This window comes from Charadrius vociferus, unplaced genomic scaffold, assembly GCF_000708025.1.
Source record: "Charadrius vociferus isolate BGI_N301 unplaced genomic scaffold, ASM70802v2 scaffold60, whole genome shotgun sequence".
In the NCBI taxonomy this organism is placed as follows: domain Eukaryota; kingdom Metazoa; phylum Chordata; class Aves; order Charadriiformes; family Charadriidae; genus Charadrius; species Charadrius vociferus.
In genome coordinates this window covers 648,553-674,844 of record NW_009646524.1, presented here as the reverse complement: position 1 = coordinate 674,844, position 26,292 = coordinate 648,553, and the positions used below count along the sequence as shown (strand labels likewise).

Here is a 26,292-nt window from a genome sequence, read left to right as displayed (position 1 = left end):
TGCTGTCTCATCTGAAAAGTTTTCACAAAAAAGTGATAGAAAAACCTGTTACAGAGTTGAGAAGTCAGGAAGCAACCAAGTTCACCGGTTTACAGCAAGGGCTGATGCACCTGTGGTTGTCTGGGGAGAATATGTTGCCCTCTCCAACTCCTCCCCACTCAGACAGACCCATACCAACACCTCCGCTGCTCAGTTTTCCTTCAGGAAGGATGACTGACATTTCCTTGAAAATCTGATATTGCATTTGCTCTCCAACACTGGCCAGAACCAAGTCATGGCATCTCTACCACAAAACCGAGTTGTTCATCAGACGGATAAATAAAGATAAACCTTCTGGAGGACTTTTGCCCTCAGAATGGTGCTTGCTGTGATTCTCACCTGTTCCTAAAGGTAAGATGGCAACCGAGGGCTCAGAGCACACCAGTTTGTGCCTGATCTCCTCCAGTGCACCAAGGACCCAGCCGACGGTGCCGTCCCCTCCACAGACCAGCACTCGGAAGGAGGGGACTTTAGAGAACGTGTGAAACCTCCATTGAGAAACAAAGCAAAGGAGAAAATAAATGTTACAACGTAGTACAGGAAAAGCAAAGCCTCCTGACAGGCTATTTAAGATAACACATTATTACTGGATTCCCTCCCCCCAGCCTTCACCATCAGTTTCAGGATCAACTTCAAAGTAAATGGAAAAATAGTAACTTTTAGATTAAGCTGTTTAAAAAGAGTGAAAACCACATACTTCTAAGATTCTTCACAGCTAGAGTTAAATTGTTAATCACTTTCTTTTTGATCAAAGACAGAGATCTAACTATTCCTAATTTCATTGTGAACATCTGTAACTCTAAATCCTAGCAGAGATGCCGATTAGCAATGGATTATTTTTTTTTTATTTAGTCATAGGACTCAGTACATTTTCTTCCTCATAGTAGTGTTTTCCTGGTCAGTCTTACCTTTGGTGGCTTTTCATTCTACATACTGAGATATCCTGCAAAGGATTTTTTATTTCCCATTGCTCAAGAAGCAATGGACAACTGGAAACATTTTGTCCTACAGCTACAGAAGGATTCCGTGGGCAAAACAACATGAACAAATTACTGAAGTTGCAGCTTGAATTGCGTTAGAGAGACAAAAGAATTACACAGTTCTGACAAAAAACTTAGTTTGTGTAGCTTGTTTTCCTTTCCTCCTGCACAAGCTGCAATTCTCCCATGAAAGCTTCTGTTTTGAAGAGCTTGTCATGACAGTTCTTTATTAGAGCAGTCCTGAAGGAATGAGGCTACTCTGAGTAGGCTACAACGACCACTTTCAGTTTTATGAAGCTGGTAACAAAGTCGTGTTGACTAAATCAAGTAATCGGTTCCTGCTTCCCTACAAGCACATTATGTTCTGTTCCTTCTATTTAGAAATGTTGCAGCTGTGATCAGGCAAGCCCTGTTAATTCTGCAGTTGTGGCCAAGTTTCTAGAGTCAAGATAGAAAATTGTATTATACTTTCCTATTAGTTCCCATGAAACATCAGAGGAAATAAAAGCAACAATGAGCCCTCATTGGGCAACATGACATTTCTCTTTCCATCCCCATTCAATTATAAACCCTTTTTATCTTCAATAATTATTAAATCTATGTTATTGTAAAGTGCATATGACTTTCCCAGGATTGGATTCTGTTAGACTTGACAAAAGCATATATGTGAGGAACTATTTTCTTTAAAGAACCTCAAAGATTAAACCTGTTTTCACAGTGAGAACCAGTCAGGAGGAGTGATCCACTGCTATGGTCTTCAGGCACAGAACAGAAGCAATTTAGATCTTCATAACAAGTGAATCTGATCCACCCTTTCAAAAAATAACAAAACATCATGAATAAAAAAAATAATTTAAAGATATGACAACTTACCCAGGCAGGGGACCACCATTGGTAAGTTCAAAGACCTGATGTGGGTTTAGCAGCTTTCTAAAACTGTACAGCAGATCCCGACCTTTTAGACCACCACTTTTTGGATTCACAAATACAAGAAGTGGGCAGCAGTTCCGTGGTATCTTGGAAGCCTGAAAGAAGACAAGGAAAAGGATTAGTCAAAACCTGACTAGGCAAGAAAATTACTACTGTATCTCAGAATTATTTCCTGATGCTTCCTTGATGCTTAGTACAAAAATGCAGATTTGATAAATAAAAAGATTCAATGTCCAGACACTGGACAGGTTAGCTGCTGATCTTATTTTTCTGAGAACTGAAGTTTCCTTAACACACTCCAACTACACAGTTGAGCCTAACATTAAAAACAAAGGCACTGTAAGTAGTCCTTTATCCAAGTTTTCAGTAAACAGTCTATGCCAAAGAATAGTGTGAGAGGATAAGGTACCTTCCAGGGCCACGTACTACTCAAATGCTTTCCTTACAAAGAGAGAACTTCTTCCAAAAACAATTGACCCATTTTTCTTAAGTTTTGTGGTCGTCTTAGGCTACATGTTAATTTACAAGGATAAAACATTTCAAAATGAGGGTGTTCAGGGCAGACACTGGCACATTCCTCCCCATGAAACAAGAGGCTGAAAGCTTCCTTTAAAAAAAAGCTTATTTAAAATTTTTAATCAGGAGGATTTGGTGCCAGTATCTTACCATCCTCACACCTCCACTGAAGCTGCTGCTGAAAGGGCTCTCAAAGCATGGCTGTGCTGTGGAAGATCCTGGTACCCATCCAGGAACCACTCCAAACGAGCCACTGCACATGGGAGAAAGGGATTTCTTGGGATACTCCAAGGACTGAGGGAACAGTAACTGCAGCCTCACCGGAGGTCAAAACTTCCAGCCACCAGAAACACCCCCTCGGGGCTGGTTTTCAGGTAGCCAGCCTATAAATCATTCTGTAAAATGATTTGTAAATCGTTGTAGAAAGACCAGAAAACACCAGCACACTTTTCATCCATCCTGCCACAGAGCTGCGGGGCAGGTACGTGCCAGAAAAGTCTGTTGGGCATTTCAACAAGCGCTTCCAAACCAAAATGTTTGCCACAGTCCTTAAGTCCTGGTAATTTTTATTTACAAATTGGACAGCATTCAGGGAACAGCAATTTGTTACGCAGCTGACAGGATGGATTCAGGGAACAGAACAACAGTGCTAAATATAAGTCAATTTAGACAAGAATGATTCAGGGGGCGTTGAGGCAGCAGCATGACCGCAGTGTGCAAACATGCAGAGAGATACCAACAGCTACAGAGGGGAGGAGACAGCACCCAGAGAGCCTGTCGGCTGCTGTCCATGAGCGATCACCAGAGAGTGTGAACTAAGGCAAAGAATGGAGAAATCGGGACAAATTAATATGTAGCTTTGGGGGGATGCAAACTGGACCCTGGTGTTGAGATACCTCAGACCACTGTCTACCTTCTGAGCTGATTTGGATGCTTAAAAAACAAACAATCATTTAGGGCTTCCCCATATTTGAGAGATTTCCTCAAATTTTGCTTTGCTAAGAGCTGTGTGCTAATCCTGTGCAAGTCACACCCTGCCAGATGTGTCAAGATACCTACAAACACATAAAAATCCTTCTCCTCTGTGTCACTGCCTGCATGAGAAATACCCTCTGCCATCCAGTGTGACTCGCAGGATGTCACCTGCGAGAGAAAACACACTGGGAAGAGGAACACTAAGCAGGTAAGAAGGTTGGTGGGGCAGGCACACACGTCTTTTCTTGCCCCTTCCTTCCTCGTCCTTTAGATTCTACCAAAGACATTCAATTTGAAAATATATATGTTTTCTCCAAAAATAATTACCCAAACAAGGGCTATTTTGGCTGACAAAGAGCCAGAAGAGCCTAAAAATTTTGTTTTATTGGGAAGGTTTCACTGCTGGCAAAACAACTAGGTTGGGAAGACTGATGCTGCAAAGTTGTCCACACAGCCTGCTCCAGAGAAGCCAACTTCACGCTATACTGTGATGACTGCTCCATCAAAACACCTCTTGCCTCCATATTCAGGCTTTATTGGAAAAGGGGAAGCAATTATTGAAAGCATGTCCAACACACAACAAGGGTAATGCATTTCTTTCTGTTGAGCACACGGAAATGGTATTTGTAGCCAGCAAAGGAAGTCTAAGGAAAACAATGCATGCCACTGTCACAAAAGGGAAGGACTTCATGAGTGGTAAGGTCAACAGCTCAAGGATCCACACATCCCAATGAGAGAAGTGGATTTCCTCCCCTCGAGCCATCACAGGCATTAATAAAAACAGTAAGCAGAGCTCTGGCTTTTCCAGAAGTAAAGCCCCTCTCGTTAACTCCATCAGTTCCTGCACCATCACCTGCCATATCCCATTATGAATGGTCCTTAGAAAATCCCACAAGCAACAAAAGGCAGAGCAGCTCTGAAACGTAACCCACACCCCATGGGGTAACAGGGCAAACTGTTCCCTTCCTGCACTCCTTATTCCAGATTCTACTCTGCCCTACCTTCCCACCTCATCACTTCCTACTTCTTCCTCTTCTTCCAGCTTTTTTACTGCTTAAATTTCACCTCCGGTCATTTCAACTTTCTGAACCATACAGGCTATCTGAAACTTCAGGCCTGGTTCAACTCCTGGAAACTTGTGGGGTTTAAAAAAAGCAGGCAAGGAGATAGTAGAAAGAAATAAATATTCAGTTCTGCAGTAAACAAGAACTTTTTCAAAAACAAATGAGAGAAAAGAAACCAGCCCAGCATTTAAGTCAAACAAATACCTTACTTGAATGTGCACAAGAACATTTGATTACCTTCTCTTCTTCAGGAAATCAGTTTCTAAAAATGTTGGGTTTGGATATTTAGAAGTGACATGTTGAACACATGTTTTATATTACTTGCTTTTACAGGCAAGTTCTAACGCACTGGGTTTAAAACCAAGTAACTAAAATAATTCACAAGGAACGTCAGGGAATCACAATGATTTTTGAGACATGGTAAGCTCCAAGGCATTCAAAAGCACAGCTGTGTTTTGGAAAGTCGTCAGGAGATCCTACCCAAGTAAATTTATATTGTTGCTAATATGTATTTACAGTTTCTACAAAACTGTCAACTAAATTTGCTCATTGTTGAGTGTGTCAATATTGCACACACACACAAAAAAAGTGAAACATTTACACTGAGTGCTACTAAGACACGAGCAGCTGCAGGGAATGCCTGGAGCTAACGAAGTACCTGTATGTAGCGTGAACTGAGAAGTCCTACCACTCAAAACCATCTTTGTTCAAGTATCTTCTAATGTAAATCCCTAACTATCCCTTTTTAGGACTAAATGCACCTATGTAGAATAAACAGAAGTATTCTAGAAAGTGCTTAGCCTTACAAGTTAACTTGCTTCCCACCATCACTTCTCGTTAAACTTATAGGTGTAAGAAACACTGCTAAATCCCTAGATAAAGGCCAGCTTCTAAGAAAACAATTATTTTTCATTAGGAGTTAAAAACTCTGTGGCAGTTTGTACAGCAGAGGAAAACTGCTGTGTTGCTTTCTGAAAAGTACACGCTTCATTACAATTACCGACGGCCACAAGGGTAGCACTCTTATGCTGCAGAATTTTTTTTAAATCCCTTAATAAAGCCCCAGTGGGGACGTACGAGTGAGTTTGTTACTGGGCAGAAGGGGATGTGTGACTCAGAGCCTGAGGACTCCCTTCCCCCTTTAGCCCTGGCTTCAGTGTTCCGCCTGAGGAGTGAAATCTGCAGAGGGGTTTTGTGCTGGCTGGCGTTCAGGAAGGAATTTATTTCTCGTTTCTTAGAGACAGCTGAAGGAGGCCGTGTGATTTAGACACTCTGACAGTGACTGTGAATTGCTTAATTTTTCAGGATTAGCCCAACGCGGCTTCAGGCTGGGGCAAGATATTTATCATCCATGCTAATCCCCTTTCTGTTGAGCGTACTGTGCAATCACATCTCACGACGAAGCAGAACAAGGCGTTCTGTGCCACAGACCCGCCAGCACGGCAACCACAGTGCATCTTCCCAGGTGGTGGGCAGTCTCCAGGAACTGCAGGTATCAGTGACAAGTAAAATCCACCATTTGCAACCGGGCTGTCTCCAGCATCTCCCATGTGCAAGGACTCATGATGCCCCAAGCACAAACTTCCTCCATCCTGGCAAGAAAGGAGCCATTGTATCTGATGAGGAACGACGTGCAAGGTGTCTCAACGCAACCAGAGCTGCAGCTGGGTCAACACAGCAGGAGTTCGAGCCTTATCTTTACTTTCAGGGGAATTGTGGCAGTGGAAAAAGGGTGGAGAGTAACCTTTCATGATGTTTGGGCAAAGAGAGTCATAAAACTATCATTTAAGTTGGACACATTTGTGTAAGGAATTAGTGGAATGAACGAAATGGAAAGTTTCACCCATTTGGTAAACTCCCACATATTTTTCTACCACTCTTAAGGAAGCTAAATACATCAGAGGGCAGTCCACTGGCAAGTGGTAGTAGTGATAAAGCCACAAAAACTTGTCATCTTCATGCCAACATTGGCCTCATACAACTCTCTGCTGATTTCCTTGTTTGCCAGAACTGGAAAAGGAGTTCTGGTAAATGAGCTTTCAATTCAAAGATTCAGCCCTGCAATTTCTTTCACCTTGACATGCTACCAAAGAGTGATACAAACTGCCCCTGCAGGTCCGTACACACAGCAGCTAAACAGCTTTGTAAGAAACTATTGTTTTCACACTCCAAAGAGAGTATTTTCATTTATTTGAATATTGTGAAATGAAAAACTGTTTGATTAAATTCTTAAAGGCTTGAGATCATGGAACAGCAGAACAGATCGACCCATCTGATCACATGAATTGTTTGACTTTCTAATAAGCAATTCGCGCAAACTCATTCTGCATTCAAACTTTTCAGTAGTGACAGTTAAGAGTACAAATTGCTCCTGGCAGACCTGACCATGCCAGACTAGAATGGGGCCTCATCCTTAGAAACTGTATCAGACACAGAGTAAGTGAATCTCACCTTGGGAAAACGAAGGACTAGCAAACTGCTAACCACCAACTTACTTCTGCGTTTCTATTGGCTTTTAAGAAGGGTTGTTTTGTTTGTTTGTTTTTGGGTTTTTTTTTTAATTTAAGTTGCAATTTGGAAAAATCATTCATTAACTAAAACACTGTGGCCTTTGTTTTATCACCCATTCTTCTTCTGAGACTACGCATTAGTCCTTCATTCCTAGATTCTTTGTATTTCACCCACAAAAGGTATGCCAAACACAGCATAAATTTAATATTGTGCTCAATTCCTGCATAATATTTCCTGGTGTTACATTTAAATGGTCACATACTTAAAATATAAACAAAGGATAATATTGTCATAGGGTAAAAGGATAATCCAGGTTGGAAGGAGCCTCAAGAGGTCATCTAGTCCACTTGCTACCCAAAGTAGGGTCAACAATCACTTATTAGCTTACCCTGGGTAATTGGTGAATGGCGTAAGCTGGGTGGCCAAAGCACACATGAACAACACTTGAAATATTATTTAGATTAACTCTTAGCTCATTTCAGTGACAGGACCAAATATAAACAACACATGCTGAAATGCAAACAAAATGTATGTGCGCATGTACAGTCCCTCTCTCTTTCTTACATATTAGAAATTCATCCCTAGCAGTCCCCTGAACTGGAGTTTCTAAAAAACATCTTGCATCAGATAATGGACAGCATTATCCCTATTTTCCTGGCAGCAACAAGTTTGCTTCAAACATATCTTGTGTCAGAAAACCAGACACACGTAATCAACAGAGTGGAGTATGTTCAACTTCACACTGTGCAGCAAATCTAGGCTCATAACGCATTTGAGTAAAAACCACCAAAAACAAGCATCCAAAACCAGTCCCATCTTCATGCTGCCTTTTGTTTCTGGTAACAGAAACTGAAACCTAGTTTGGATGAGGACGGATGGTGGTTTCTAAAGATCTCATAAACCAGAATGCCTATGCATGCATAAGAACGAAGGTTCTCACTTTTTTTTTGAAGGGGTGATTAGTTTTTAATCTTGCCAGTTTCACGTAAGCACTGCCACTAGTATCTGCTTATGTAAAAATAATTTTGCCTTCAGAAAACTTTGACAAAGCATAGGATTCTTGAAATGGTAAAAGCAGGCATGTAAGTACGCAACTATGGCTACCGAACTTGAGACCCTGCCATCTAAAATTGTTTCATAGTTCCCACTATGTATTTTTTTAAGTTTTCAACCTTCTGTGAAGTTCTAAGAAGCCAAACCAAAACCTTCACTTCACCTGCCATAATGCAACCCCAGAAAGACAGTAACTGCAAGACACACAACAGGCTCAGCAGAAAGTAACTGGTTACACTCTCTTTTGGACAGAACCAACATCATCCTGGTTAAAAATCACTTTTTTTCAGTGAACTATTTACCTCTTTTCACTCTGAATCTGCTTTGTTAATATGAAACCTATTATTAAACCGATTCATAGGAAAGTGATTTGTAACCATGAAAATTAATAAATGAGAATCAAGCCTGAATTTGTGAAAGGACTCTCGCACTAAGTCTTTCAAAATCCTGTTTTCCCCTGAAATCCACAATGCAGCATTTAAACAAGCTCAGACTCCCTCTGTTACAGAATGGGGGAAATGAAGATACTGTAAATGTGAAGATTAGCAGTAGTACTTTACCTCATGGTTAGCAAGGAAACAGGTTTAGTCCCCAAAACAAATTGTTGTAAGCATTTTAAGACACTCCGGCTAAAACTAAAATCTGACCTAACTTTTTAATCATTCAAAGAAATAAAGAGGAAAAAAATAATCATTTTTCTCCCCTTCATAGTTGTATAGTTATGCAGTTGTATAGTTAGTCCTGACAACTCAACAGGACATGTTAACTCTCAGAAGTATATCATATACATGAAGTACAGGCTCTCAAGTATTTTTTTTCCATCATGCTACTTACAGAAACTCACTGTACAACTCCTTTGAATAAAATGTGTTTTCATTTACTTCCAGCAGAAAAACTCTTATGGTAGTTGTTTTTCTTTTAAAGGCATATTTTAAATTCAAACCCATCTCTTACCATAACTTCAGGAATCACCACGGCATTCAGAGGCTTGTCATTGACAGTTGTATCTTTAACTAGCATATATATTCGTTCAGCTTCAGAAAAGCATGAAATTTCGAGTACAACAGCACCTGTAAAGAGGCATCAGAACTATTTTTCATATTTTCTATTATGATTAAAAAATCAGTATCATCATATCACAGCAGAAGTTTACTCAGGACATTATTCAGTAAAAGTTACTCTGCAACACTTGTGGTTGTTGATTATCAGTGAATTGAGCTATTTTGTTTTTTAAGCCTTCCTTCGTACTCACAAACACATCCCAGATTTTTGTTAAAGCAAAGCAGTTTGAGGACACAAAGAAACTGCAGCACAGAATGGATGCATATTTTAAAGACTGCATTTGGGCTTCAGAAGTATGGCCTATTTCCATACTCTGTCATAACTAACAGGCAGTTCTCATCATGTAAAAGTGACAAAGGTATCAGGTTTTATTTTGTATCTCATTAAAAATCCAGTGGTTCCATTTGTTGACAATATCTCAGTAAGAATTATTACAAGCACAGATTTGGTTTGAGAATCAATTTAAGATCTTTATGTCAGCTTAGGTCCTGTATGGGGCAGTTGGGGAAGAAGGGAAGACAAAAGGGAAAAATAAAAGAAAATAAAATACTGACAAGTTAGTTTAAAGTAGGATACTTTGTGAGGAGGAAAACAGGGCAAGACATGATCAAGGTGCATAACTGACAGCATATGAGATGTAAGCTGGTAACACAACCTAGCTGCAAGCAAAAGTGAGTCAGTAAGTTACAGAATCATAAAAATACTCAAAGTTAAAAAACACAAAGAATAAAAATCACATACAAACAGATAAAAAAACCACACACAGGTAAACTTGGTTAAATGAAGCTGTGACATGAGAGTATCACAAAAACAACTATTCTCCATTGAGAAAAATGAAAAGGAGAAGGCACATCTGAAAGCTTTATGGTTTTCCTTATGAAAAGTCAGTATTAAAGTCAGCCGTGTAGCAAATACGCAAAGAAAGCACATCAGTCTTCAAAACCATGCTATAGAAAGATTCCTTTAGCAGTCACGTGAAGTTAAGCCTGCGAAAGGACATGAAACATCTCGAATATGGACACCTAAATGTACCAAAGAGAAATTCCACACTTTTAAGTTTTACCAAACACAGATCTCCACCTGCCCACTGCACTAAAGCTGCGCAGAGCCACGGCTGCTCCAGCTCTCAGAAGCCTCACAGCTTCTCCAACCTTGCTGAAATAAAATTCGTACAGCAAAAGCAAAGCAGCATCTCTAAGGATGAATGCAGAGATGAGTGTACCGATTTTTTTCAGAACCCCAGCCACTGAAACCCCACTTAATATTGTGCTAGGAAAGACTGACCACGAAACAATCTCATCAAGTTCAAAAGCAGTACCAAATTTTAGTATTTCACCAGTGAAAATAAAGAGAGAGTACTTGATGGGTTTTTAACGGGTCAGTTGTGTTAGACTGTAGAGCTGAAGTGCAACTTCAAAACTCATTTTTGCGATGAAATATTACTTTCTGGTACACAGGGCATGAAGCCAACCTTTTTATTTTTTTTAATAAGGTAACACTGATCCACTGCTCTTCATAAACACAACATGTTACATTTTATCCGAAGGGCTTTTTGCTTATACAGTAAGACTAACATACTCCAAGCTCAGAGCCTCTAGTATTAGGCTGAAGTTTTGAAAATAGACATTGTTTGCAAGACTAAAAATCTTAATGCTTACCTTGTGCTTGATAAACATGACTCACAGATACTACGTTTGCTGTAAAGGGTAAAAATATAAACACATAAAACCTTGGGTACTTTTAGAGTAAATATTTAAAATATTTTTTAAAGTTACATAAATATAATATAAATAAATATTAAAAGTTATACAAATAGAGGGAGAACCTCCAGCTAACACTTTCCCTCTCCTAAGTTTACTTTGCAAGTTAGAAAAGCTAAACTGATTTTCATAAAAGGTGACTATGAATTCTTTCTGGCATTTAAAGTTTAATTCCTCCTGAAGTTACATAAAAGATTGGGGAAAACGCTTCGTTTCCTGAAACAAAAAGCATGACGCATTTCTGACACTGTTTACAGAACACGCTGGTTGAAAGAGTATTATGAAAAATCAATTACACTTCTTTGAAAAAGAAAAATAAATTAATTTCACTGAGTGGTTGTTCGTGTGTGTGTGCACACACTGCTCATACTTCTCTGTGACGAGGCACAGAGCTAATGAACAACATGGAGAACAGCCCACGCAAAAAATGTCAGAGGTTAAAAAAGGCAAGGAATGTTCATGCACAGGGAATTAAACTGCACTGCCATAATTTGAATGGTGTAAGGTATGCAAGTTCACTTCTAAAAAGTGATGCTTTTTTCACAAAAAAAACCCTGTGGTCACATATAACTCAAATAATGAAATAACAATTCCGTGAATACTGAGCTGTCACATCTCTCATGCAACCACGAACATGTTAAAATGAATAAAAAAAGACCCCTGTGAGAGTACAAGGCAGACTGATTTTTCAAATAAGGTCAGAAAACAATAAGAAAAAAAAATATAGAAAGGTGCAGTAGATGCTTACATATTTTATTCTGTACAAGTGAACAGATCTCAAAATGCACCTATTTACTTACTTTTGATAGCCAATTCATCCTTGAGAATGTTTGTGTATTCTTCAGGGGAAAGCTGAGGTGGAAGGCCACCAACAAATAAATTTACTCGTACAATGGATTTACTGTTTTCCACAATGTAAAATCTTGTTTGATTCATCTGACGTATTGAAGTCTACCAAAATAAAGAAAAATAAATGACGTGACATTTGGCAAAAAGACATCATGAAACAAGATCCCAAATAGTTCTGAACTTAGCTACCAAGTCCTCTACGCCTAGAGAATACCACAAACAGAAACAAACTTCAGTCCAAGCACTTAGCTTCTCTACAGAGGAGCAAGCGGGGGGCGGGGGGGGAGGGCGTGTAACTGATTACTTACTTTTTCTGTAAGAAAGGGGACTCCTTACTTGCTATAAAAAAAGATCGTGTTGCTTTTTCAGATTTACCTTTCTTATGTCCTTGAGTCTGTTAAGAATCAGTTCCTGATTGTCCAAGACCATGCGCTGAACTAGAGACAGCAAGAATATTAATCGTGTTTGAAAGCACTGTAAGTTATTATCAGACTCAATTAAACAAAAGCAATACAAAAAATTTTAGCAAATATTCTCAACTCTGCATACAACTAACATTAACATGAAGGACCATGAAGACCCAAACTACTCATTATTCAACAGAAAAACCATGCAGGTGCTTTGAACAGCCTAATTTTGCTCACAGTTCTTAAACACCACCCTTTAAAAAAAGGCAGAGACATCTCGCAGCCACTCAAAAGACAAGTAATACTTTGGTAACAAGCTGTTTGACATGAGACTTTAGAACTGCACTCCCTGACAACTACAGTAATAAAAAACCTCAGTATTTTATTAAAATATTAAAACAATTGTAACACCTTCCAAATAAAGTGAGGTTGTAAATGATGCTTTAAAAGGGAGCACCAGAAACCAACCAAAGTAAGACATTCACAAGGCTACAATAACCTTATAAACCAACTTACTGATAACGTTCACAAAAAAAGCAAAGTATCAGGCCAGTATTTGAATTACAAAGATATTTAGGTGTGTGCAGCCAGGGCATCATCAGACTACTTCAGTGGCTTTTCTTATCTCTCCATGCAGCCTTACAAATAATGAAGCACAAAGAGACGTGAACCTGGGGAACACCAGCTCAGCTCCTGCAGGATCACAAACCTCATGAGCAATGGTAGGACTGCTGTCCTGGTTTGAGTGATATGGGACTAATCTCTCTTCTAATACTTGGGAAAACTGCACTTTTAGAAGACTCCAGTGTCTGAATTAGTGAAAATATTTACTTTACAGCCAGCTATGGTGTGTGGGTTTCAAGGTCTCACTGTTTTCAAGCTTGCCAGGTGCAGGGATGAAGAGGAGAGAGACCCGGGCACTTGACCGAAACTGGCCAACAGGATTATTTCATACCATCAACATCACATTCACTGTACATTAGAAAGTTTGCTGCAAAGTTCTCTCTCTCCCTTGATGGCTGCCATCCTGAGAACTTCGTGCCCTGGTGCCAGACTCCTGAGGCCTTCCCTTCCTCCTGAAGCCATAGCGCTCACAGTACCCCACATTTGCTGTCCACTGCTGGGAGTGCACAGCTTCTACTGATAGAATTGGCTGAGTATAATCTTTGTATATTCTGTATTGGTGTTGGGATCAATATTGGTTCTTTAGTGCTGTTAATGTTAATTATCTAATCTTACTCTACTAAATCTGTTTATACTTCAGCTCCTGGGTTTCCTTGTTTTTTCCGATTCCCTTCCCCGGGAGGGGAGGGTTCATTGGGTAATAGAATGACTGTCTAACCAACAATACATTGTTATGGGTCTCTCAAACCATAACAACTGCCTATTTCTGTACTTCATAACGCACGCACATACTCCTTGGACTATCTCAGGACTCAGATTTGCTCTTGTTTGGGGGCAGTGTCAGCAGCCAGCGGCAAAGAGGAGAGAAGGAAGGGAGCCAACCCAACTTTACAATTAATCTTTACTAAATAACCACAGTTAAGAAAATTATGTCAGTTAAAGGCAGCTCCCTCAAACAGGGTTCTTTGCCAAAGTGTCAATACCCACCAGAAACCACTAATAAACCTTAACATAATGATGAAGAAAGAGAAGGGAACCACATTCCCACGGGACACACAAGATCAAAAAGAACCAACATCACTTCTGATTAGGTATTTCAACATGACGGTGAAGTTTCATTTGTGAAGGCATTGTAAAAAATTAAGTGTGACTGTGTTAAAAGAGGGAAAAAAAAAAAGTTAGAAGACCAGTTACAGATCTTCCTTTGGCCAATGCTCCTTCACTTACCTTGCTTACTGCCCATAAGCACTTCAACCAATTTGAAATTCTGGAGGCACTCCATCTGCCAATAGACACAACATGTAAATGTAGTTTTTGAATGAAATATAATTTTGCCATGTTTTTGTTTATGTTAAGGTTATGTTATACACTGCACATGCAGAACATGGAAAATTAAACATTCTTAAACCAACCGCAATGTTCTCCCCTAACCCACACCTCCTGAGCCAGGGAAAAAAAAACACCCCCCCCCCCAGGAGCCAGGAAAAAAAAAAAAAAAAAAAAAAAATCTTCATTTTACAGACTCAGCCTCCCACACATGGTGTCAGGCTCCCGTGCCCTTAACTACACATCAGCATCCTTGCAGCCCCATGGTGAAGGGGCACATGTAAAGCACGGTAACTCTACCGACCTTCAGTGACCAGCAGCTCAACTAGGATATTTCCAGCGTGTCCTTCCAGAGAAAGCACACAGAACTGGAATGAACCTGCTCTTTGAGAAGATGGCCCAGGAACCAGGCTTGGCAAAAGCAAGCTGACTGGTCCCCACCTCCTGGGGCACTCCACCGGCACTGATGGAACAAAACCCTCTTCCTGTGTACCACAGTCACTTCCCCAAACTACGCTGCCAGTGACCAGCCGAGTGAGTCCCTTGCAGCCGGACGAGAAAAGCTGGCACAGCCAAGAGTTGAACCATTTACTAGGATTATTGCATCCCTGGAAACATGTGACTCTCAGAACTGAGGAATTCTCTTAATTTTTGGCCTTGAGATGCAGAGGACAAATGATCTTGCTTTGCATGTCATGAATAGTGGCGTTAAAAGCCTCAACCGCCTACACTTGCTTTGCCTGAAATTTGATGAGAGCACCTTCAAGAGGATCTTCAGCGTAGGCAAATTCGGGATATTAAAAAGAGATTTCCTGTACGTGCATCTTCATACAGAAAAAAGGAGAAAACCCTTTAAAAAATGATGTACCAGTACCACAGAAATTGCAACTGAGCCAAGAAATTAAGTCTTACAACATAAAACCAGATTCCCAAATACAGAGATGTGAAGATCCTTCCCAGAGTACCCAACTATCCTGTTTGACAGCTGCTTTTTTCAGATGAGATAAGACTTCAGCCACGATTTTCCAAGTTTTGTTAAAAGGTCCACAGCACTTGAGGAAAAGGACTGAAATCAAATCCTAGAACCATCCTACGGCACGAAACAAGCTGCATGCACTAGATAGCTGTGTACACCTGGACAGAGATCTACAGTGATCACCTCCTGCAGACAGCTACCCCATGCATGTTCCTATGTACCCTGTAAATAACCGCAAAAGGTAGTGGTCGCCCTCTGTGAGCATGGTGGAAGCCTGCAGCAGCAGAAGCGTGCTCATCTGCTGGTGTGCTCTCAAGCCACAACTGCTGAATGAAATACGCATGCTATAGCTTCACGGTTCCACACCTCTGTGATTGAGACTGCCAGTGCCTTGGCACACTTGCCAAGTTCTACTAACATGCTTCCTAAGTCAGGCTATCTTGGCACCGACTGTAAGAAAGACAGGCAGACTGAAAACAGATCATCCTCCAAGGAAAACATGTACATCTACAAGATTATAAGGTGCATCTAATAATGTCTAGTGAGGTGGGAAGAAATGCAGATGGTAAAGAACGTGGGTGCCATTCAGCCCTGAGTCCTTCCTTGTAGTCCTTGAGGACTATAGAGATGCTGTTCGCCACTGTAGGGAGAAAATTTGTGTGGTCAAAGCTCGATTAGAGCTCAAGCTGGCCAGCACTGTGAAGTACAACAAAAAGGGCTTTTAAAAATATGTTAACAGCAAAAGAAGGATCAGAGATAACATTGGTCTGTTACTTGATGAAGTCGGTCACCTCACAAACAGGGATGTAGACACAGCAGAGACATTTAATGCCTTCTTCGCCTGTCTTCAACACTGATGATAGGCACTGGGACCCATGGAGCCCTGTGCTGGAGGACCATGACTGGGGTGATGATAAACTCCCAGCCGACCCTGAATTTGCACAAGACTTGCTGCTCCAGCTGGATGCGCATAAGTCTATGGGGCACCAATGGGATTCATCCCAGGGCACTGAAAGAGCTAGACTATATTATTGCACAACCTCTCTCTATAGTTTTTCAATGATCTTGGGAGTCTGGAGAGGTCCCAGTTGACTGCAAGATGACAAATGTCCTCCCAGTTTTCATGAAGGGTAAGAAGCAATACCCTGGCAACTACAGGCCTGTCGGTCTCATTTCAGCACCTGGCAAAATTAGGGAGAAGGTTATTCTGGGCTTTACTGAAAAACACTTGAGAGACAACGCAGTCATTGGTCATAGTCAGCATGGGTTCACAAGGGGAAAGTTCTGCTTAACCGGCCTAATTTCCTTTTATGACAAAGTCACCCATCTAGTTGACCAAGGGAAGCCTACGGATGTAGTGTTTTTGGATTTTAGCAAACCTTTTGATACTGTCTCTCACAATATCCTTCTGGATAACCTGTCCAGCACACAGTTAGGCAAGTCCATAATAAGCTGGATGAGCAACTGGCTGATGGGTCAGGCTCAAAGAGTTATAGTAAATGTGGTTACATCAGGCTGGTGACCACTCACCAGTGGGGTTCCCCAGGGCTTGATGTTAGGGCTACTGCTCTTTAATGATAAATGATCTGGATGCAGGAATCAAACATACATTTAGTAAGTTTGTTGATGATACTAAACTAGGAGGAGCTGTGGACTCCCCTGAGGGTAGTGAGGCCTTACAGAGACATCTGGATAGACTAGAGAGCCGGGCAGTCACCAACTGTATGAAATTTAACAAGAACAGGTGCTGCCTGCGACAGGGTAATCCTGGTTATACATACAAACTGGGGGATGAGAGGCTGGAGAGCTGCCCCGCAGAAAGAGATCTGAGGATGGCAGGTGAAATATGAGTTGACAGTGTGCCCAGGCAGCCAAAAAGGTCAACTGCGTCCTGGGGTGCATCAAGCACAGCAGAGCTAGCCAGTTGAGGAAGGTGACTGTCCCGCTCTACACTGTACTGGTATGGCCCCATCTAGACTGCTGTGTGCAGTTTTGGGCACCTCAATAGATCAGGCACCTGAATATAAGAAGGACATCAAGCTATTAGAGTGTGTCCAGAGGAGGGCAACCAAGATGGGGAAAGGCCTCGAGGGCAAGGCTTAGGAGGAGGAGCTGAGGTCACTTGGTTTGTTCCACTTGGAGAAGAGAAGGCTGAGAGGTGACCCCATCACAGTCTACAACTTCCTCACGGAGGGCAGTGAAGGGGGAGGTGCTGATCTCTCTCTGGTGACCAGTGATAGGACATGAGGGAATGCATCAGGTGACGTTCAGACTGTACACTAGAAAAAGGTTCTTCACTGAGAGCATGGTTGGTCACTGGAACAGGTTTCCCAGGGAAGCGGTCATTGCACCAAGCCAGTCAGAATTCAAGGAGAGTCTCGATGACAGTCTTGGGCATATGGTTTAATTTTAGGTAGTCCTGCGAGGAGCAGGGAGTTGGACTTGATGATCCTTATGGGTCCCTTCCAAATTCATATACTCTATGATTTCCTTTGCAAAGCACCGCAAAGGAAACAAGCATGATCATCCTAACAGTGATTGCCAGGCTCCCAATATGGTAAAATTAGCAGTGTAGCTACATACAAGTATATTTTAAACAGATCAAGACATAAACAACCAGAAAAAATATACTGCATGCCAAGAATCATTCTGTTCATACCGGTAAATCTGCTTGACCCAGAAAGACTGATGGTAACTTCCAGGGCAGAGCAAACAGGTGTACCATCAAGACTGCAGAAAGTTTTGAGCATCATACCACTCGCAAGACATCACTTATCAAACATCAACAACATTCACATTAACCGCAAATGGACCGATTATAATTTTTGTAAAGACAAAAACACACACTTCAGTGGCATTCAGGTGGTACATCGACATGCCTATGATCTTCCGTTTACCTGCCTTCCAAGTAATGGAAGCACTTCTTTGATCACAGTCTGCGTCGTGCTATCCTTGTTTACTCGTAGAGAAACATATGCCATTCCCACCCTAAAGAGAAAAGAAATACTTATTTTAGAACAATCCCTTGACGTATCCTGCGTGTACCTTTTTTACCCAAGTGGCAAATTTTATTTGCAGAAATTTGTATTAGTTGAAGAAAGCTGTTCGATGAGGCTCACGGCAGATGCAGTATTAGGCCCACAGACAAGCAAAGACTTTCATCTCAAGAACTGGTCATTACAATTGTAGCACTGCAAATTAGTTTCTTCTGATACACAGAATTACCTACAAGTCTTTCACAAAATTTGGTGAAGTAGTTGTATTAGCAAAATGAAAAAATGTTTGAATTTTATCCCACTGCTCTTTAGAAATGAATAGGCCCCCAGCCAGTCTTGTTTCCACTGCTAAATGTACTTAAAATATATATTGTCTCAGTGGTAAACGGAACAGACTTTTTTTTTCTTCATTTTTCCTACTATTCTCACATCAGAAGTTACACCGAATTCTTCCCCCTTAATATTTCTTCCAAAAATCCATCAAGCTTTCAAGTGACATGTTTATGTCATCATTTGTTTACAGATGCAGTTAATGTAAGGTTGTATCTCCCTCGCCAAACACATGATAATAGAACTGCACAAGTTGCACAGTATGTTCCCTGCACGTAAAGAAACCCACGAGCACGTTTCCAGGCATGGAAATGAATAATATGTATATTACTCATTCAGAAAAATAAACAGAAGAATCCTGAAACACAGAAGAAGAAACCACGTTCTCTCTTACACTTGTGTGACTTCAATAACTGAAACACACTGGGCTAGACTACCGAGGACAAACGTAGCGGAGCGGCATAACCTCTGTGATAAAGGAGACCACTCACTTCAGCCAAGCAGGATAAATTCTGATCACTTCCTCATCCTTTGGTTTCGCTCTGATGATCCAAGCTTCAGGAACAGATTCTCGGAATACCGAGCCCAAGTTGCTGTCCTCTGCAGCATCATTCCTGTTGATAACATCATCAGACAGCAGTGCCTGCTGTGTAAAAGTCTGAAGCTCATACTCCTGCTGGTCATCGTTTATGTAGTATGCCCTCAAAGCAGCCTCCTACAACATAGCAAGATAAATTAACATTTGCTTGAAAAGACACCATTAATACCTGTATAGCCATAGACGTTTATAGGTATCTTACTTATGGAACCAACCTTTAATGCATGTTTTAAGTGCACAACAAATACAAACAATAAATAGCAATGGCAAAAAACAAAACAAGAGTGAAATTTTGAAAACAAATTTTAGTGGAAGATACAAAAACAAAACTTGAGATATCAGTGGATTTGAACACAGCCCACACTATTTTTGTCAAGTGATAGTCACTTTAACTCCATAGATCAAATGTAAAAATTCAGCACCAATAAAGCTACACTCGCTGCATGCAAAATTTACTCCACAAGGAAAATGGTAAATTACACTTGATTGTGCCCAACTCTGCAAATTCAATCTTCTTGCACTAAGGGGATGAAGAAAATTAGTAAGCTTCTCAGCCATAAGGCTGCCCTGAACCCACACACTTGTGAAGAGGAAAGGTAAGGGCTGTCCTTGGAAGATGCAAGCAGTCACAGGAATTTTACATCCATTACTGGCCCATCCCTGCAGCACCTCTGCTAAAACAGATGCTGAAGTGAATAAAGTCTAGTAAGTCACTTATGAGAACTGGTATTAATCTGACCTGGAAGCATTGTGATAAAATGTGCTTGAAAGGCAAGTAACACTCCTAAATTAAAGTGTTTTCATCACTATACACAATTTTCCTCGAAGAACTTTGACATGCAGAACACTACAAACCATTTTGAAAACTCCTGTTATTTTGAGCACAGTATCAAGCTAAAAATCTTAATGAGCTGTAGGTTTAAATTGTCAAAATTACGATGTAATAAATTCTCCAGACTCATGTGCCAAGTCCTTTATGACTTTGAGTCTCCACCATGCTCAGTTCCACTGTGCACCACCCCACATCCCCTCTGGGCTCCATTTCTGCACAGCATGGGGTCTCTGCCCAGCCCAGTAAATTAGGATCTGTACAGAAGATTTGATTTAGTACTGAGTCATGTTTCCACTCCAGAGGGAACACTGGCAAAGCTAGGGAGTGGCCACCAGGTGATCAACAATTCATTGCTTTCACAGCCAAGGAGTGGAGGTAACTATGGGATGCTTCAGCCTTCAAAGCTGATTAATTGAAGTGCAATAGCAGTGGCTGTCCAGGATAAATGTCAGATCACTAAATACTATAGAAGAGGAGCAAGATCTAAGCAGCTGATTATCCAGTATTGCTCACATCAGTAAAATCGGACTTCAGTGTCACACAGAGAAGAAGAATGACTGCTTGACATGTGATATGCTGTGGTGCCCATTATGCTATAGATATGTAGGCCACCACTTCTTCAGTTGCTCTAAAATAAGAGCACTACTAGAAGAAATCAAATCACGTTGTAATGTTACAGCCAATTTGCAGATTTTGTTGTTGTTGAGTTACATTTGTAAAACTGTTAGCTTTTGACTATTGTAACATACAACCACACGCCCCTTTATCACACTGGAATATTGGACCTTCACCAGGTATCTTACCACAACTTCTTCATTTTTTGCAATCCTTGGAACTGAAATCAGTCGAAATTGATTGCGTTTCACTGCATCGTTCCCGTCAAATATCTTTAATGTTTGTTTACCTGAATGAAAACAATTATTGTATTTCAATAACACAACCCTCAAATCATAAAGCTACCTGAATAGGAAGCCTATAATGGAACTATTAAAAATCTGCTTTTAACCTATTGAACTGTTTCTTTTGCACAAGCTTTGGGGCTGAATCTTTTCATTTTTGTTTTGTTACCATTCAATTAAAACAGTGATACATTTGCAGAGGAAAGCAGGAAGAGTATTTCAAGTAATCATAGTTTTACCCTGGCTTTTGATATAACTGTTTATATATAAACTATACTGTTTATGTTACCACTTCTTCATCCTCACCATTCAAGACTGTTTATTATTGGTGAGTTCAACAACATGAAAACCCAGAGAGTGCCATCACCGTCAGAACAGCTCCCAAAGCACTGCCAGTTCTGAGAGCATACTTCTGAAGAAAGGTCTTTATGTACCTGGTTAACTGTGCAGACAACAGGAGAAAATACAGGAAAAACAGGAAAAAACAGAGGAACGATGGCATAGCAAATGCAGAACTACAACTCTTTGTTGTGTTTCATTTCACTAAAGCCTCATCAAATCCATGCTCAAACCATGGCGCACAGGTTGATGCAAAGACATCTCTGAAAGGGTGAAGAGCTAAGGATTTCAGGTTCTCCCTTCACAAAGATGAGTTAAGACTCAGTCTGGTACAGGCCACTGTATGACAAAGTTTCTCTCTCTTATTTAAGCGACTATTTTAAGAGCAATAGCAAAGCATAACCAAATTCTCATAGAACAGCCAGGTTTTGAGAGGTTTTAAGAACAAATGAATGTTATTGGTCCAACAGGTGTGTAACGCCTACGGAAAGAAATCAAGACATTCAGTCCAGACCAAAAAGGAGATTCCAACAAGACAGGCCTCGTGTCCTCTCTTGATCACAACTTTATGAAGAGATGTGATGAGATGTTCAGCTTTGCAGGTTCTTTCATGTACTCCCCAGAGAGCCCATGCTTTACAATAGACATAACTATTCTTCATGGACAAAATTTGCCCTTTCTATTGCAGTGTTGGACTGAACTGTCAACAAAAGTCATGCTTTGTATAGCACAGTGTTACAGACTCTGATCTGACAACAAATCTGTACACCTGCACTCACCATAAAGTAATGAAATCACCAGAAGCTGTCACTTGCAGACTTGAAATGTTAGAACTATTAACTGAAAGACACATACACCAGCTGTAACAACCACACAACAGGTTGATCATGCAGCCTGTTAATACACACTGGAAAGGGGACATGCATCCCCTGCTGGAGTCTACTTCCATCTTTTTCTTACAGCTTGGAAATGGTTTATAGTACAGTAGAAAGTACTGAAAACCTTTTGCTCTCTCAGCCTCTCCTCATATGAGAGATGCTCCAGTCCCATAATCATCTTTATGGGCCCTCTCTCCATTCGCTCCAGTACGTCCCTGTGTTTCTTGTACTGAAGAGTCCAGGACAGGGCACAGGTCTTCTGATGAGGTCTCAGTAAGGCTAAGTAGAGGGAAATAATCATCTCTGTCAGCCTGCTGGCAATGCTGTTACTAATGGAGCCCACGATGCTGTTGGCCATCTTTGCTAGGGCATGTTGCTGACTTGTGGTCAACTTAGTGTCCACCAGGACCCCCAGGTTATCTCTGCCAAGATGGTTTCTGTCCATGCTGGTTCACATGGGCCTACTCCTTAATCCTGTCCAGGTCCCTCTATATGGCAGCCCTTCCTTGTGAACCAACTGCACCACTCAGTTTGGTGTAATCCACAAACTTACTGAGGGTTCACTCAATCCCCCTATCTGTCATTGATGAAGATAATAAATAGCAGTGGTCCCAATATGGAACCTTGAGGGATGCCTGTCACTGGTCTCCCCTTGGACATTGATGTGAAAGAACCAAGGGTTTAAGCAGGAAGCAAAAGACCTAAAATTCTAAATGACAGTCAAATTGAAGAAGCAAAAATTACTGCCTTTTGAAACAGTATCTACAACATGACAGATCTTCGGGCTTCTGGTTTTGCAGGTTTACTTCTGGTTCCTGTCAAGAAGAATGAACTTTGGAAGCACAGCTCTAACTTCTTTCCTATATGACTATTCCTCAAGTACTCTTTTGAGAGTAGTTATCTGAAACGTTTCACAACACCTGTTTAGTAAAAATAATGACACAATTTCCACGTGCAATGTACACTCTTTACAGCAACGGACAGTAAATTATTCTACCAGAGAAGTGAGCTTGGGATATACGATACAATACATTGGGACTTTCAAGCATTTTTTTTAAATGTGAGAAGTAGTTTTACCAGGTGGATTTGGCTTTTCAGTTTTCCAATTATCAACTTAGTGCTTGTGTCTGTTGTCGATTATTTTTTTGGTCACAATACCCAGAACACTGAAATATCATCAACTCTCACTTCTAAAGTATCCTTGAAACTCTATTGCCATTGCATTGAGACTATAGCACACATCAGAAAGTGATTCACTCCTTTAAACCCTGCTGGATTAATACCAGAAAAAGTGAAATTCTTTTAGAAACAGATATCTGTCAGAGCTATCTCCATGGTGACTTCAGCATAGATGAATTTTAACCAAAAGACACACTGTGTCCTGGGTGACCTTCCTTAGGGCCAGCACAACTTCAGAAAACACAGCAAACGCTGGTTACTGACAGCACAGCCAATGTTCTGAATACGAACTTTCATAACATTATAAAAATCTCTACTGTTTTCTCTAGCAAGCCAGAGGGTAGACAACCATCTGAGAATAAAAACATTCATCCAAGTTTTAGTACTTGTTTTCATTCGAATTGCCTTTGTAGTCTGCTCTTGTTAGAAACTGGCTGGCCAGAGAGAATCCCTAGCAATTTTAACTGCAGATTTTTTTTTATGAGCTCTCCACTTCTTAAGACCAGCCTAATGTTGCAAAAAGTTGGCTTGACTCTTAAAATAAACTGGTTTGCAAGGAAGAGTTTAGATCTACAGACCAGTAGTAATGTCCTAAGCTCAAGTACATTCCTTAGCTAAATACAAAGTGTGCTCAGTCCTGCTTTCTTTAAGATAATCTGGTTACAAAACAAGGTCAATTTCTCAGCAAAAAATCATGTTTAATTTTGTCATTGTCCTCCTCACAGGGGTCACTTTTACTGCAACCTGATGAAAGACAGCTTTCCTGCACATGAGCTTCTGGGGACACATTAAAAAAAGAACTACTACTTATTTGACCACAACTAGTCATCCAGAAAAACACTTCCCAACTAACCTAAATGTGCACCCACAAAATGAAAGTTAAGGGGGGTCTCATGCGAGTCTGATTTGTCTAACTAGCATTGGAAAGAAGCCCAACTATAATCACTGTTAAAGTTAGGTGAGGCTCTTTCTCCCTCCTGTTCCAATTTTTAAAAATTAGAAAATGACCCAATTATCAAAGTGAAGTCTACATATCACTCCTTAGTATAAAAAAAATCTTGCTAATATGCAACAGATGCACATAATAAATGTTGATATTTAAAGGAGTTACTGCCTGTTTTATAATACTGACACTTCACTGCCAAATGTCTTTTATCTTTTCCTTCTGGATCAGACTACACAGTATCAGGACTTTCTCCTGAAAAACATAGTACTTTTTTTGTTATCATGGGATACTGAGTTGAGAAAAACCTGTTCTTTATGCTTATGCTTTTCAAGGGGAAAACAATTACAAAAAGGCTAACTCCAGACATAATCTACCAAACTACGGAATTTGATTTCAGAGGCTAAGACACAAAGTTTTCCTGGGAAAAGGCTGAACAGCACTTGGTAAGTCCAAAGTTCATGTCCTTTGACTTCCAAATCCCCACAGACAGGACATAGCTTCTGAAACGACTTATGTGTGGCTTGTGGCAAAGATAGGAAAATGATGTAGTTCTGAATGTTTTTGCCACTGAAGAAAGCAGAGGCTTACGCCAAACACGCTGGTGGAATTTACTCTTAAAAGACTAAATTCTACCAATGCCGTTTACCAAAGACCATTCTTCCCAACAAAACTTGTGCTATCCACACACTCTCTGCTCTCCTTCTCTCTGCTCTCCTTCTCTAGTCATTGATACTTGAAATTACAACACGGTGAACTGGCAAATTTTGGTTTATTTCAGTATTACCATTCACAATTTACATGGCAGCAATAAAGCAGCCAAGAATAGTGTAATTTTTTCTTTTATCGGTCTTGAATAACATTTGTGAGTATTTCTCCATAGCCTTCTAGCTAATGATGCTATAGAACTACAGGAAGATTTTTTCAGTCGTTCTTCTTGAAGAGATTTTCCATAAAACCTCTTTACGTTTTCAGGAAGTAGTTCAGAAGAGGTGGCTGCCTTCCCTGAAATAGACATCTAGAGCAGCCAACGTTTTGACTACCAACTAATATGAGACATCAAGGATGAGGGAGGAAGGTATTCAGGGTACAAGAGAGGGACAGGATGACTGAAAGGGAACCAATCCAAACGTGCAGCAACACTGGGGAGTAAAAGTTGTGCTTGGAAAGGAGGGGAACTGGGAGAGACAAGTTGGGGAAGAGCACAAAACGCAACTTGGTGAGAAGTGATAACAATAGTGGGCAATATCAAGCATCAGAAAAGGCAGATGAACAGCGTTGAGGTAAGGACAGTAAAGGAAGGTACACACAATGGGGAAAGTAAAGCAAAAGAAAAGTCACATGATTTTTCAGAACACTCATTCTTCTTTTTCCAGTAGTTACAGGCAATTCAACCAAGAAAAGGAAATATACAACCTCTTCCAGCACTCAAGCCACTAGTTCATTCAACACAGTTGAGCATAACCATCTTTTTCACAATATCTTCAAATGCAGGGGAAGCAAACTGTCTCAGGGGAAAAGAAATGTTTTCAGCATGACACCAGGTACAGCAATTCAACTTGTAAATGAGTACCTCTTGAAGTACCACTGAACAGAAGCTTTTGTGAGGAAAGAAATTGCTTCTCCAGGTCCTCAACATCTCTCAATCACTATCTACGGACAAGCTTCAAAATAAATAAAAGCTGCCCAGGCCTCACTATACAGTAGTCAAGTACTCTCAGCTTTTATCGATTCCTGGCAAGCAACTAATTCCAGGCAGAAACTAATGCCTTCTCATGTCCCCAGATCCCTGCAGATTGACACACAAGTAAGAGCTCTTAATATCACATTTCTTATTTCAGCAATTACTGAGATAGCTCCTCTAGGATTCATTTGTTGCATATATACAACAAGCACATTTTTTTCCTGCCCTCCACTAAGTCTTCATATTACCATGAAGTAATAGGAATGATTTTCAAAAGTTTGCCTTTGACTTCTCAAGCTTGACAGATTACACCTGTGGTTGCATCGTAGCTGAGACCAATGAATTCTGTCTCCAGAAAAGCTAGAATAATCTGTGCTCGCTAAAACCTAGCTCAACATCGCATCTCAGAAAGGACAGACAATGCACACCCCTGAAAGGCACCCTTAAGGAGCACTTTTAATCCCCCTTCTTTACCTCCACCACCAGCTATCTGAGGTCTGTCAACACAGAGCAGTTTTATCAGTTACACATTCCCAGAATGA

At 40.6% G+C, this 26,292-nt stretch overlaps 1 protein-coding gene across 1 annotated transcript in view; it reads right to left on the bottom strand.

The window, feature by feature from the left end:
- DGKQ (diacylglycerol kinase, theta 110kDa) overlaps window positions 1-26,292 on the bottom strand; it is a 65,160-nt gene that overhangs the window by 12,329 nt on the left and 26,539 nt on the right. Inside the window, exons 8-17 of the mRNA XM_009885338.1 lie at window positions 20,632-20,732; window positions 18,890-19,113; window positions 17,970-18,060; window positions 13,998-14,052; window positions 12,115-12,176; window positions 11,691-11,841; window positions 10,789-10,827; window positions 9,023-9,138; window positions 1,893-2,044; window positions 379-527 (exon numbers count right to left, since the gene is read on the bottom strand). Coding sequence (XP_009883640.1) covers window positions 379-527; window positions 1,893-2,044; window positions 9,023-9,138; window positions 10,789-10,827; window positions 11,691-11,841; window positions 12,115-12,176; window positions 13,998-14,052; window positions 17,970-18,060; window positions 18,890-19,113; window positions 20,632-20,732 — 1,140 coding nt within the window. The remainder of the gene's footprint in view (window positions 1-378; window positions 528-1,892; window positions 2,045-9,022; window positions 9,139-10,788; window positions 10,828-11,690; window positions 11,842-12,114; window positions 12,177-13,997; window positions 14,053-17,969; window positions 18,061-18,889; window positions 19,114-20,631; window positions 20,733-26,292) is intronic.